The sequence below is a fragment of the Triticum aestivum genome, chromosome 6B, assembly GCF_018294505.1.
Source record: "Triticum aestivum cultivar Chinese Spring chromosome 6B, IWGSC CS RefSeq v2.1, whole genome shotgun sequence".
NCBI classification, from domain to species: domain Eukaryota; kingdom Viridiplantae; phylum Streptophyta; class Magnoliopsida; order Poales; family Poaceae; genus Triticum; species Triticum aestivum.
The window spans coordinates 154,943,828-154,958,456 of record NC_057810.1 but is presented as its reverse complement, the minus strand read 5'-3'; the positions used below and the strand labels follow the sequence as shown (position 1 = coordinate 154,958,456).

The window sequence follows — 14,629 nt, the reverse complement described above, 5'->3', positions numbered from 1 at the left end:
ATAACCGACCCAATTTCAAAATTTTCTTGAAGCCTACTCCCTCCGTTCGGAATTACTTGTCGTAGAAATGGATGTATCTAGACATATTTTAGTTCTAGATACATTCATTTTCGAGACAAGTAATTCCGAACGGAGGGAGTACAATTTAAATGTTATGCAAGGAAGTATGTGTGCCTCTGGCTCCTACTTCCTCCGTCCGAAAATACTTGTCATCAAAATGAATAAAAAGGGATGTATCTAGATGTATTTTGGTTCTAGATACATTCCTTTTTGTTCATTTTGATGACAAGTTTTTTCGGACGGAGGGAGTAGTAGTTAAATCTAAACTGGAGGCACACATAACCGACCCAGTTTTGTTATGCACTTGGCAGCATCGGCTAAATAATTATGTGACAACAAGAATTCAAGAAACAGCTAGACAATTTGTGTTCACTTCCATAACAGAATAGACAGTGCAGCTGCAGCGTCACAGAAATTTTCAAATAACAGTCTGGGTTTATCACGACCTTAACAAACAGCCATAATACCGACAACACAAGGAGTCAACCTCCTCCCCCGGAAGGTAAAATAGCTAGACAAGGTACCAACATGATTATGTTCCACACGAAGTTTGGTTCAAAGTTCTAAGGACTAAATAACAACTCGTTCCAGCCACCTGCAGTACCGCGATTTAGGAGTTGTGATTTTGCACCAGGTACCCTACTGTTCTTGCTCCTCCGCCTTCTTGTGAAGCTCCACTATCATATTGGCAGCTGCTGAGCACCTCGCCTCGTGTGCGGTCAGACGAGGGCCACCAGTGATGCTCATCTCAAACTCGGGGCATGACAAACGTACACTGGCGTGGAACATTCCTGAAAAGATAGTTAAAGGACTAGTGACTAAGTGCTCAGAACAGGGAGCTATGAGAGGGAGGAGATGATAGTCAATGAAACATCAGTTCTGGTTATTGCTAACTGGGGGCCTAATCAGTCTGATCTGAAATAAAGCCTACAAGGGTGCACACATGTCTGAGGAAAGCATTGATCGATCGAACGTTAAACAAACCTAACACATGTGGTAAACAAACAAGTGGCCTATGAGTGGCGGAGCCAGGAAATAGGAAGGCCCCAGGCAAGCCCCAGGCCAACTAGTAGCCACAGTAGTAAACAGTATAAAACTAGCTACAGTACATGAAGGAACACAACCTCACGCCCCAGGCCACCCCCTGGGCAGCCTGGGGCTTGTCTCCGCCATATGTGGATTGCTACATGACATCAAAAGAGAAAACTTGCCAATTGATCTGACACCTTGAGAACTCTTTTGGTCTAAGCATGGTTAGCGTAGTACACTATGTATGTTATGATCGCTATGCAGGAAAAGAACCAAGAACTATAGAGATTGAATTTGATAAACAATAATCAGAAAGTATGTGGCACAAGACTCATCTGCATGATATTCCTAATTCGTACTCCCTCCGTCCGGAAATACTTGTCCTGAAAATAAAGAAAATGGATGTATCTATAACTAAAATAAGTCTAGATACATCCATTTCTAGGACAAGTATTTCCGGACGGAGGGAGTATGACTATAGGATCCAAGGACCTAATGCTTGTCCATCCAGAAAATCAAAGAGATAAAAGTAAATATTTGTACATACCATCTGATACTGAAGGTACTACTGTGTATCTTGGGAATATCCAATTGCCCCCACGGCAGATCTCATCAAGTTCCTGCACTGACAAGTGTCAAAGGTACAGGTGGCATTTAAAATTCTACTGTAATACATTAGTTCAGCTTTTGAGGTTTCTTGCCTCGCATGAATTGTGTCGGAGGAGTGCCTCCCTCAATCCCTTCCTCTGAGTGATGGATTGGCCACCATCTCCAGAACAAGATGAATTGGCAACATCCATCATATCTGAGGAAGTTTCCTTGTATTTGTGTATTATTGATGCAGTTTTTGGTGTCATCTTCCCTTCTGCATTAAGTTTTAGAACATGATGAGTACAAGAAATGTGGATCTGATATAGAAACAACTTGCCACACTTCTGAGGGACGGTTTGTACATCACAAAGTACGGCGGACGATTTGTCCACAGTGAAAAGAATGATACACTATCACATAACTTATGGAAACGTATGGCTACCAGAAAAACATGCCCACAATGTTGGCCACAAAAGTGTAACAGTTCTACAACGTGATTATAAATGTAAGCATTTTTAAAATGTGAAAAGGGTAGAATACCACTCAAGATGGTCTGAATGTCCATATCACACTGAGCACTTCGTTCTTGAAGTATGCATTCCTTGCGAAGCTGAAACGAAGAGAGAATAAGAGAAAATAAGTAAAGAGGCATCATTTTTTTCCTGAAATAAAAGAAAAGACATATAACATACAATATCATCCCGTATTTTCTGAATTGATCGCAGTGAATCATATATCTGGTCATTGGTGTACTCGGTGGTGCCACCTTCAATGAAATTCAGAACACATAGATTAAAAACTTGGAGGACCAAGAACCAATAATAGGAAAAATAAGCAGTCTTGGGTGGTTTATCCGAACCTGACTTTTCTGACACATCCATATTTTGATGTTCCAAAGCACGGTTCTTCATTAGATCAACATGTGGTGCCTGATAGAACAATTAGGAGGTGTTTGGCTGAGCAAAAAGGTAACACAAACGGCAACGTAAACATAATGCACTGGTATCGCAAATGGAATAGGGAAAACCGAAGTCTGTTTCCTGATTATAATGGTTATCACTGTTGGTCAAAAGAACATCACCTGAAATTCCAACTTCCAAGCACACGAATTACAATTCGAAAACAAAGATCATGTGAAGACAATCATTCATAGGCATAGGAATGCCTAAAAATCCAAACCAAGAAGAACAATTGAAAAATCAAACCAAATTTGGGGAAGAAAACACTAATTCAGATCTAATCCCTTCTCATCAGCCACGGACTTTGTCGCTTCCTTGACGGCGTACTCCGTGCCAAGAACACCGTCTCCTCATGGGCCTTGCATCCTCCTGGCCAGATGGAGCAGCCACATCCTCAACGGCAGGATTTGTTGTTTACTTAGTGGCCACATTGATCCCCTCGCAAACCAGCACCGAACCGATCTCCACTAACACCGAAAAAATCTTCTTGCGGGGGGCTATGCTGCTCCATGAAGGAGGGGATCAATCGGTAAGGTGCTACTGCCTTTCATGTGGGGAGGCCTAGGGTGGGAGGAAGGTGCAGCCAGGAGGAAGGAAGGTGTAGGGAGAAGATGTGCAGGACCCCTCTGGTATCAGTTTTGTTACTGTAGATTTGGGCCGTAATCGGCAATGAATGGTGTCGCATCCGATTGTGTGGTAACTGAACCCAACCATATGTAAATCAAACGCCTGTAAAGTTTTTGGCTCGCTGTGTATGCTAATTACGTGATGAAATCAGAGAACAAAGACCTTCTCAGATATTCAAGTTAAAGCAGAGTGGATGATCACACAAAAAACATGGCCTACTCATCACCTACTCATCTGAAACTGACCCATGAAAAGGATAAATACTTCTTTTGGTTGATTGACCATGGAGGGTGTGGCTCCTCTCTTTATATGGAGATGATCTATTAGGGTGTGGCTCCTAATAATAAGTTCTACCGATTGATACTTTCCTAACAATAAGATATTTTTCGTCACTAACACACCATCCTTTATACTAAATGGGATATTATCCCTTATTTGATAGGAATGGACTGCGTGTGCTGTCACAATTTTCCAAACATTCACGTGGAGACATGTGATAGCCAATGAGAAATGCTCTAAGTCTGAGGTACTTAGAGACTTATAGTAGAGTGCGTATGAGAACACAAACGAATAGAATAAAGAGCAACAATCATCACGATAACATTTTTATAGACAAGGACGGAACCATACAATTTAATGCTATTAAAAGGTCAACATATTTGAAGTTTATTTTCTATAACCATTTTAGGGGGCGTGTGATCCTGATGTATCCTAGTAATGTAGTTTTTCAATACTTTCAAGCTGTAATTTGGCTTACCTCTGCAGGGAAGACATCTTGGGGCACATTGTCATGTCTAGACTGCTTCTGTGTTTTGTTCTTCTCCACTTGAACAATTAAAGTTGAATGTATCAGAACACAAATAAGGAAAAATGTGATCAACAAATTCGAAATACAGTTAAAGTGACTAACCGGCTTGTACGATTTTAGTTTCTCGACTTGCTGCTGCTGCAGCTTTTGCATTTCTTGACTTGGTCAGGGGTTTTGAAGTTTCCAAATCAATAATAACAGGAGGTGGACCATTTTCTATTGTGTGGATCTCAGCATCTGGACCCTCTGCACAGACATCGGCCCTGGAGGCTTCAGATTTTCTTTTGCTGTTTCTCTTGTGCTTGCTGGTCCTGTAGTCCTGGTTGCTATTGGCAGCAATTGCTTGTTTGCTTTGCTTTGGAGTTGACACTTTTGTAATTCGTTTTTGCATCTTAGACGTGCTATTCACATCTTGCTCTTCCACATTTTCATCTATTACAGAGTGCAATGAACCTTTTCCATGTCGATGTGATTGTTCGTTCAGTGGAGAATCAGAAGGCCATTTCCTGAAACATGTGAAGTGTTATATTTACCACCATTACCCAAAAGGTTACGTTGCCCTACTATCACACATAAATAACCGAGAATAAATTATATGTTACCTGTGGAGGAGTTCAAACAAAATCTCCTTATACGGAAGAATGTGATAATATTCAACTACAGATGTTGTTTTTGGAAATGGATCATTTGCAAATAGCGGACCAGACATACTGTCAAAGAGGAAAACCAAAAGTGTCAGTACCGTTGAGAAAGGGTATTGCTTTCCATCAAGATATACCATACAATGGTCTTATTCAATAAATTGACTAGCGGTTGATCAAAAGGGATGTAACTTAAAAGCATAAAACTATCTAGTAGGTAAACGCAAACCTGCTAATCAATTCTTCTAGACACATTTCTACAAGGTTGCCTTCCATGGTTTGCTCATACTCCACAATAAATAACTTGGTAGTCGTCCTTTCTTTACTCAACGAGTATGCCAAAGTTTCATCGAGAAGACGCAAGTTTGAGCCCTTCATACCTATTAAGACCATAAGTTTACCATAGTGAGCAGCAAACAATGCATAGGCGGATCAAATAGAAAATAAACATAATATTTACAAAATCAAGTTCATAAATTACACCTTTTGAACTATTATAAGTATAGAACCAAATAAATAGCTTTCTCTAGCAAACAATTTGCGGCTATCAGGCCATGTACAAGGGAATCAACCATTATAGTGTCCCAAGTTATTTTCAGTCTGCTAGTTGATGAAATTAAATGAAGTTTCTGTAGCTAACAGCTTGTACACAACCAAAACAAATGAGACGAACAATGTAGTGGCAAAGAATTTAACTAATTATATGTGCTGATGTTCTTGTTTGTCCTGGTTTTACATTAGTCAAAAGCAAGACAGAGGTACATTTTTGGGTACATTCTGAGTACATTCTGGGACCATGCACTTGTTCTTGTTTCATGTAAAGCAAGTGTACGACTCAAACTCATTTTTTGGCTTCATTGGCAGTTTAAATTTAGGACCATGTGCAATAGTAGCTCATGTAAATACTTATTTACTAGAAACTCTGGTCAACATTCCGTAATACTAATAGTCACCTGATCCAAGTGAGGAAACTACAGAGACATGGCTCTGTAGACACAAAGGTTGCACACTTTATCTCAATGCTATAGGATGAAAATTTAACAGACTTGACAGTTAAATATCAGATAGAAGCAACACCTTGCCAACTCAAAAAAATGAAAATAAAATGACAGATATTGATACATAAAACTACGGGCTGTAATTATAAAATCTGACCTGTTCTACGTTCCACCTCTGAATAGGCTTGTTGACGAAGCATATATGGTGTATTCAGAGCACCCATGTTTCCTTTACCTGTTGATTCCTGGCCTGCTGGCTGGTTGGTACTGTGTGAATTACCAGCTGCTGCATCTATTTCCTTCTCTATGATTGACCAGATACCCTTGGTATTAGCACTATACTCAATCAAACATTTTTTTCTTGTCGGATCAAGAAGCAGCACAGCAACTTTTGATATTGGCCACATTGCCATGTCTGGAGAATCTTTGCTCGCCTCGAGTTCTTCAGCGATCTCACATGCCTGTATTGCTGCTCTGTCAGTAACTGATAGCCTCACATGCTTGCCAGGATTGTTCTCACGCTCATGAACCATACTCAAGTACGCAAGCAGATCCTCTCCAGCAGAAAGAGAAGCACACACAAAAAACCGTTTGACATCTGCAAAAGCAAGCTGCGGCGACATCTTCCTGTGGTAGTAATTGTACAAGATGATGGCCGTGTGAATCTGCGAAACCACACACAAGCGTGATGAGTTAGCAGCTAAACAGCTATTTAGTACACGCATTGTATCATATGCAGAGACAGAGGAGCGCTTTCTTAAACGTATCCGAGCAGAAACTGAATCAGAAAAACATATCACAATGCACACAAATGGAACAAGCATTTCATGGATACAACAAGGGACATTACCATGAATACCAAAGGAAAACACACTAATGGTAATCTGACAGGAGAAAATGTAAGGATGACATGGTAACATGCCAGTCATTGTGTAGACAAACCAAACAACTACTATCTCACGCAATCCAACCCAGTCCAATCCGTATCAAATTCATAGATAAATTTGAAAAACATTGCAAGGTCAAATTTATAGTTTCCTGTTTTAGGGTGATGGCCAAATCGGACCATTTGAGAAAATAATTTGACAGAGCTGGCCTCTCCTACTTTCTTATTCTTCTGCAATGCACCATGGAAAGGTGTATCATTTTCATAGAAGAACAGCAACCAACATTGGCGACCTACGGACTTAGCAACCAACATTTGCAATCTCTATTCACACGGTGACAACTGACAAGAGAAGTGCAGAAACAAGCGACGATTGCGGCTTGCCTTAGCTCCCTATAGGCCGCTCCACCGCGGCCCAAACGTAGACCCTGTGCTGCGTCCATGCGCTCTCGGCGCCGCCTACCGCTCCTCCTACGCGACGCGCTCTCGCCGCCGCCTAGAGCGGCCGACTCCAACATGTCAGCGACAGACAGCCGCTGGGGCTCCCGGTTGGGCTTCGCCGATTCGGCCTCCAAGTGTACATCTAGGCCCATTACCTACGCCCACCAGCTTCATTGAGGCAACCCACCAGCACTAGGCCCTAATCAAAAAGAAAAGAAAAATGAAGGCCCACCACCTCGCCTTCTTCTTCCCTCGCCCGACTCCTCCCATTCTCGACTCAAAAAAAAGGACTCCTCCCATCCCCGTTCCTCGCCGGGGTGGGAAGCCGCCCCAATTCCCTCGCCGCCGCGCGCTGGTACAGCGAGATCCCCTACTAGATACGACCGGCGGCAGGCACGCACGCCCTCCACCAACGAGGACACGACTACGACGAGACAAACAAAACATCCTCACAATTCACAAGCATCCACCTGAAATCAGCCTTGCCGGCGGGCATTTCCGCGCATCCCTCCCCAACCAGCGCGAACCTCGACCAAAACCGCAGGGAATCCCACCACCCCAACCCCGCTCCCGCGCACAAACGACCAGAGAGAGACGGGTGAGGTGAACTGCTCGCCTGCTGCGCGACGGCGCGCTGTTTGTCCGGCTCCATGTAGCGCTCCCCCTGGGCGGCGCCAAAGATCGCACCCCGCGGCAACACGGGCTTCACGAGGTGCTCCACGAGCATCTTCACCGCGTCCTCCATGTGCACCACCTCCTCCTCCTCCCCTCCTCCTCTTCCGCCGCCGGACATGCCGCCCTGGCCCGATGCTTCGCCTCCACCGAACGAATCTCCAGGGTTTGCGGCGGCTGGCTGGCTGGCTGCCTGGTCGTGGGTGGATTGGGGTTTTTCGTACGAGCAGAGCAGAGCAGAGCAGTGCGGGTGGTGGGTGGGAGGGCTGGAAATGTAAAGGGACGTGAGGGTGGCTGTCGAAGTGGAAACGGTAAGGGCGTGACGGGCGAGGTCGATCATCCACGGTCCATTTTATCAACTCATCGTGAGTTCTGGCTTAGGCTAGTCATAGTCAAAGTAACATAAGTAATAACATAGATGTCACATAAATAAAAAAAATGACATGTATGTAATTAAAGAGGAGAGACACAAATAAAGTAACATAATATGTTACCATCACATATCGGTTTCTAATACAAAATGAGTCTACAAAGCAGTAAATGAAGATATGCATGTTATTACACCTATGACACTTCCCACTATGAAGGTGATAACATGGACTAGTAACATACGTATGTTACTAGTCTAAGTTACTCCCCACTATGACTAGCCTTAAGAGAGAAACTCTGCTCCTCGTCTGGAGTATAGATTTGAGCCCTCAACATTTAAACCAGATAAAATGTAACCTAATCTTTTTTTTGTTGCATCCATTAATTAATTCAATAATAGCAGTTTTCATGCTAACTCGCATGGTTTTGACACGTCACCCATGTGTCAATCTTCTTCTTCCTTCTCATCTTCGTTGAGTAGTGGGCGCGCGTCGAGTGGCATGCGAAGGAGGTAGGCTTGGAGCTTGTGCGGCTTGCGGTTATTTGTAATTGTGACGAATATTTGCACAAGATATAGCCATATCCTGGAGTCTCACCGGCCGCCGGGCATCGTGCTTGTGCTATTATGTTGGCGTATTATAGAGGCATTGTCACGCCCAAGATGCGACCCTATCTTAAAGGAACTCAAAGGTCCCACCAAGGATAGAAGCGCATCTTGAAGAAGCTTTTGCAAGGTGGATATCATTACATCAAACCATTACATAAAAGTTGGGGATGCATACAAGACATACAAATGCCGCACGAATACATCAATACATCATACACAAGATCAACATCCGACTACGAATGAAACACAAACAGAAACTCAAACGACATCCACCCTGCTAGCCCAGGCTGCCGACCTGGAACCTATCCCCTGATCAAAGAAGAAGCAGAAGAAGAACTCCAAGACAAGCAAACATCGCCCTCGCGTCAAGATCATCGCATAACCTGTACCTGCAACTGTTGTTGTAGTAATCTGTGAGCCAGGAGGACTCAGCAATCCCATTACCATGGGTATCAAGACTAGCAAAGCTTAAATGGGCAAGGAAGGGGTAAAGTGGTGAGGTTGCAGCAGCGACTAAGCATATATGGTGGCTAACATGCGCAAATAAGAGCGAGAAGAGAGCAAATGGAACGGTCGTGAATCTAGCAATGGTCAAGAAGTGATCCTAAACTCCTACTTACGTCAAACATAACCCAAAACCGTGTTCACTTCCCGGACTCTGCCGAAAAGAGACCATCACGGCTACACACGCGGTTGATGCATTTTAATTCGTATCTGGTGTCAAGTTATCTACAACCGGACATTAACAAATTCCCATCTGCCACATAACCGCGGGCACGACTCTCGAAAGTTTATACCCTGCAGGGGTCTCCCAACTTAGACCATCACAAGCTCTCACGGTCAACGAAGGATATTCCTTCTCCCAGGAAGATCCGATCAGTCTCGGAATCCCGGTTTACAAGACATTTCGACAATGGTAAAACAACACCAGCAAGACCGCCCGATGTGCCGACAAATCCCGATAGGAGTTGCACATATCTCGTTCTCAGGGCACACCGGATGAGCAAGACGTCGGGTTGGCATAGACCCTGGTTTCCCAGGGGGCGCCGGACATCGCTCGATTTGGACCAGCACCCGGAGGAGAACTGGCCCGGGGGGGGGGGGGGGGGGGGGGGGTAAATAAAGATGACCCTCGGGCTCCGGAAACCCAAGGAAAAAAGGGCTATGTGAGGCAAATGGTAAAACCAAGGTTGGGCCTTGCTGGAGGAGTTTTATTCAAAGCAAACTGTCAAGGGGGTCCCATAAATCACCCAACCGCGTAAGGAACGCAAAATCAAGGAACATAACACCGGTATGACGGAAAACTAGGGCGGCAAGAATGGAACAAAACACCAGGCATAAGGCCGAGTCTTCCACCCTTTACCAAGTATATAGATGCATTGATTAAATAAGAGATATCGTGATATCCCAACCATAATCCTGTCCATCATGGAGCAATCTTCAACTTCACCTGCAACTAACAACACTATAAGAGGGGCTGAGCAAAAGCGGTAACATAGCCAAGCAACGGTTTGCTAGGAAGGGTGAAAAGGTTAGAGGCTGACAAGGCAATTTGGGAGGCTTGAAGAGCAAATGATAGGTAGCGCAGCATAGCAATAGAGCGAAGCATCTAGCATAGCAATATGACGGTCATCTTGTCTAAAATCCCGCTAGGAAGAAGAACGAGTCCATGAAGAAGACAAGCGGACATGGTCGAACGAATCCTCACAACTCCGGAACGAAACTAAAGCTAACGAGAGAAGCAACCCGGAAAGAAGCAAACAACATGGTAAACGCATAATCATAATCATGGCATGATGCACAAACACGTATGAAGCATGTCCGGTTTAATGAGGCATGACATGGCAAAGTGCAGAAACAATACTACAAATTAAGTGGAGCTCAATATGCAACGAGTTGCATCTTGATGAAACACCACATTCAAGTATTTAGTTCACTCTCGTTTAGGTACACATCAATGTTAAATGTTGTTAAACGTGGAAAGAGGTGTAACATAAGTAATCTAACTATTTAGGCAAGTTTAAATGAGGCCGGAAACAACAAACAACAATTCCGGAAAATCCTCATGTCCATATTTCAAATTTGCTCTTGTTCTGCCTAAACCATATTTTAGAGTTGTTAAACAGGAAAATAAAGTGCACCATGTTAAACTAGGCATTTTTCCACCCCATTTACATATAAAATTTATTAAAAATGAAGCTACAGTTATTTAGTTATGAAATAAATCATTTTAACATGGCATTTGAGCAAATTTAATCAAACAACATTTTAAACATTTCAAACATGGATGAAACTGGCAAATTATTAATCTACACAAAATTCTAAGCATTTTACATATATAAATTATTTACATGTGATGCACGGTTCATGAGATATGATATGCATGAACATGGAGGGGTAATCTATAAAACAGGCGCTCTCAGGATAATTACTAAATTCGTCCAGGCGAAAAAAACATTACATGGGCCAAAACTGGCTGGGCCAATGATGCAAAGGAGAGGGGCTGGAGGGGTTTCTCACCATGGGCCAAGCCCAGTTCAGGAAGAGGAGGTCGGGCAGGCCAGCGGTGCGGGAGGTTGGGCCAGGAGGCGCGGACAAGGCCGCGTTCGATGCAGAGGGGTGCGGTCAACGGAAGCGGGCGCTCGGGTCTTGGCGATTGGCGCGGGATCGGTCAACGTGGGGACGACACCTCTCATTGTTCGTTGCAGGGGAAGCAGGCGATGCAGAGGAGACGAGCAGGGCGCCGGTGACCGGGAGCAGAGCTCCGGCGAGCGGGGCAAATGCGGCGAGGTCTCGGGCATGGGGAAGCTCGGATCGACTAGATCCAGGGCGCGGGGAGCCCGTTCCTGGTGGCGGCGGGGCTCGACAGCTTGCACGGGCTCGGGGCGACAAGGATCTGGATCAGGGGGAATGAGGGGATCCCGAGGAAGAAATGTAGGTGGGTGGCGGCGGGGATGGGAAGGATGGGACAGCCATCCGAGATTTTAGGGTTAGGTCGGTTTAAATAGTAGTTGGATTAGGTTAGTTTAGGGGCTAATCCGTCCCTTCGATCGCAATCGAACGGTCCAGAATAAAATAGACAGAGAGTCCAAATAATAAAACAGAGATGTTTTATAGATGTTAGGGGATGATCCGGACTCATCGGTCAAGACCGACCGGTTCGGGTTCGGGGCAGTTTCGGACACGCACACGAGGGGTCTGAGAGAGGTCAACAAGGACAAGGGCCTGACAAAATAACAACGGAGGCAAAGAAAGAAAGGGAAACTGCGAACGGCTACGAGTTTTATGAAAACATGCAGATGCAATGCGCATGATGCTATGAGATGAGATGCATGACATGAACAAAATGCAAAACAAAAGACAAAAACCCAACCACAGAGGAAACATCATATCGCATCTCCGGAAAAGGCAAGAGTTGGAGTTACGAATATGGAAAGTTGTATCCGGGGCGTTACAGGCATCATGGGAAGGAGCGGTCATAGTCATGCTTCGGGGATGTAGCCATGCCAGTGAACCTCATTAACAAATCTCGCTGTCGTGCCTCATGTGATTGTTTGGTTCTTGCTGACCGACTATGCTTCTCGGATTTTTTTCAACAAGTGATATCATGAGCTAGGTTGTTCAAAGATTGCAGATTATTAATCTAGAGAGAAATATCGTCATTGCGATTGTGATTTGCTGCAATGTCGTCAAAGGCAGCGGGTGTCCACTTAAGCGATCGGAAAAGAAGCAGCCGTACCACCGAAATCCTCTTTGTGTTCGAGTCTGTAGGCAAGATGCAACTTAAGATCGAATCGTTGGTCAGTGGCGGCGGCATAATCATGCAGAGATAGAACACGGAGCCAATTGATCGCATTGCATGGTGTACATCGCATCCAACAAGTTTTTTTAGAAACAACAAGTGATGTCAGGTTTGCCGAGCCAGGCCAGGCACGGGCAGAGGCCCAAGTACGTCGCAACACACCGATAGGCAGGCTGGACCAATATGCAGCTGAGGCGACAACTCAAATGGGCCAAATTGCTGCGTGCGGAGGAGGCAAATTTTCGTGTTTTGACCCTTTTCTGGTCTAAATTCGGGATTTGACCCAAGTTCGATTTTTTTTAGATCTGACCCTTTTGCCTACCACCAGGGACATCAGCGGTAGGTCCCGAGAGCGTACCGCCGTAGCGCGTGGTGGTAGGTGTCGAGACAGCGTCAGACGATCGTTAGCTCCGTTGACGTGGAAAAAGGACCCTGCCACCAGACCACGCGGCGGTAGGATTCGAAAACCTACCGTCAGGGCCCCTAGCGGTAGGGTCCTGGGGTGGATAAGGTTGGTGAGGGGCTGGTGTGTGGGCCCCACCATCACTCTTCTTCCCCACTCTTCTTCTTCCCCGTGGTGAGCTCCTCCCCTCTCTCTTTCCCCCACACAAACACCCCCTAGATCCACTCCATTTGCTTGAGGTTTCACCGGTGGATCCGGAGCATTTTCATCCCCCAAGTACCTCTCCCACTTCCCCTTATTTTGATTGGTTGAAATCTTAGTTTCGTGTGCTTTAGCTCAATTTATTGCAAACCTTAGGTGTTAATTTCGGTGTGCATTTATGATGCATTTATGGCACATTTATGATGCATTTATGGCACATTTATGATGCATTTATGGCTAACTTTGTGCTTGTGCTTGCCTAGGGTTAGGGGTTATAGTGGTAATGTGAGGGGATAGTGTTAGGGTTATGATTAGTGTTAGTGTTAGGGTTAGGATTATGGTTAAGGTTAAGGTGAAATTACTATGAATATAAATTATTTGTCCAATGTGTGCATAAGTTATGTTATTGGTCCATTTGAATTGGTTGGATGACATATATGGATGACTTTATTGTTTCCAATTTTCTTAGATGCACAAGCTCATAAATGTTCATTATTTGGACAAGAAGACATTTATGCTTGGAAATGATGATGAAGGCGAAGAGGCTATGGTTTTTGGTACAAGTCCAAGCTTTGATGATCTTGTAGTTAAAGTGAGAAGCGTCTTACATTGGAATGACCCAAATGCCGAGATTAAGCTTATTGGTAGGTATGCCGTTGGATTGGGAGTAAAGTCCCGATTAAAGAGTATGTCCATCACCTCCCAATTGCATTGGAATGTGTACAAGGACAAAGTTGATGCATCACAAGACAAGTCTCTTGAGATATTTTCCACAAAGGTTGATCCTCCTCCTCCCTTGCAAATTGATTTGAACCGCAATGTATCCTCCCTAATACATGATGATACTGCCGAGGTGTATATCCCCAATTGTTCTAGCCAACCACCAAGTAGCCAACCCACAATGAAGATCATATCAATGCTAGCACCATAGTACTCCGAGTTGATGCTATTCCTCTTGTTCAAGAAGATGCTAGTGGTCATGTTGATGATGATGCTATTGTTGCTCAAGAGGATGCTTACACGGAGAATGAAGAGATTCATTACAATCCCGTTGGTAACTTGGATGTCATTGTGCGGCAAAAAGACATGGACCGTACCCTCCCTTATAATCGTATGTGTGGGTATGACTCGGATGACGAGGGTCGGGAGGAAGAATTGGATGAGGATGGGTTGAAGGCGCAAGAAAATCAAATCTACAAGAAGGTGACCGGCAAGGAAAGAGGGCTGCCGTTGTTTAGGGATGTGAGTCTTGCAGACAAGGCCGTTGTTGACGGTGGGCTGAGATTGGGGTTGTTTGGGCCAACACCATGCCCCAAATTCAGTGATCCTCGGCCACAAAATGAGGATGAGAATGCTCATTTGAAGAAAGACATCAAGTTTGGTTCTTTGGTAGAGTTCAAGATATGGTTGTGTGACTACGCCATTAGGAACCATAGGCCGTTTGTTGTTGGTCATTCAAATCAAAAAGTTCGGTACACGGTCATATGTGACCAAGAAGGTTGCCCTTGGAAGGTCCGCGGTAGAAAAATCAAAGA

General features: G+C 44.5%; 1 protein-coding gene across 1 annotated transcript; it reads right to left on the bottom strand.

Moving 5' to 3' along the window:
• Nucleotides 1-433: 433 nt before the first annotated feature.
• On the bottom strand, nucleotides 434-8,015 carry LOC123136302 (uncharacterized). Its single transcript, XM_044555654.1, has 12 exons — nucleotides 7,657-8,015; nucleotides 5,871-6,378; nucleotides 4,945-5,095; nucleotides 4,677-4,784; nucleotides 4,177-4,580; nucleotides 4,024-4,091; nucleotides 2,540-2,609; nucleotides 2,373-2,446; nucleotides 2,221-2,290; nucleotides 1,791-1,954; nucleotides 1,637-1,709; nucleotides 434-851 (listed from the first exon to the last, which is right to left on the bottom strand). Exons 1-12 carry the CDS (start codon nucleotides 7,831-7,833, stop codon nucleotides 700-702), a joined length of 2,019 nt encoding a protein of 672 aa, XP_044411589.1. The 5' UTR covers nucleotides 7,834-8,015; the 3' UTR covers nucleotides 434-699.
• Nucleotides 8,016-14,629: the final 6,614 nt, after the last annotated feature.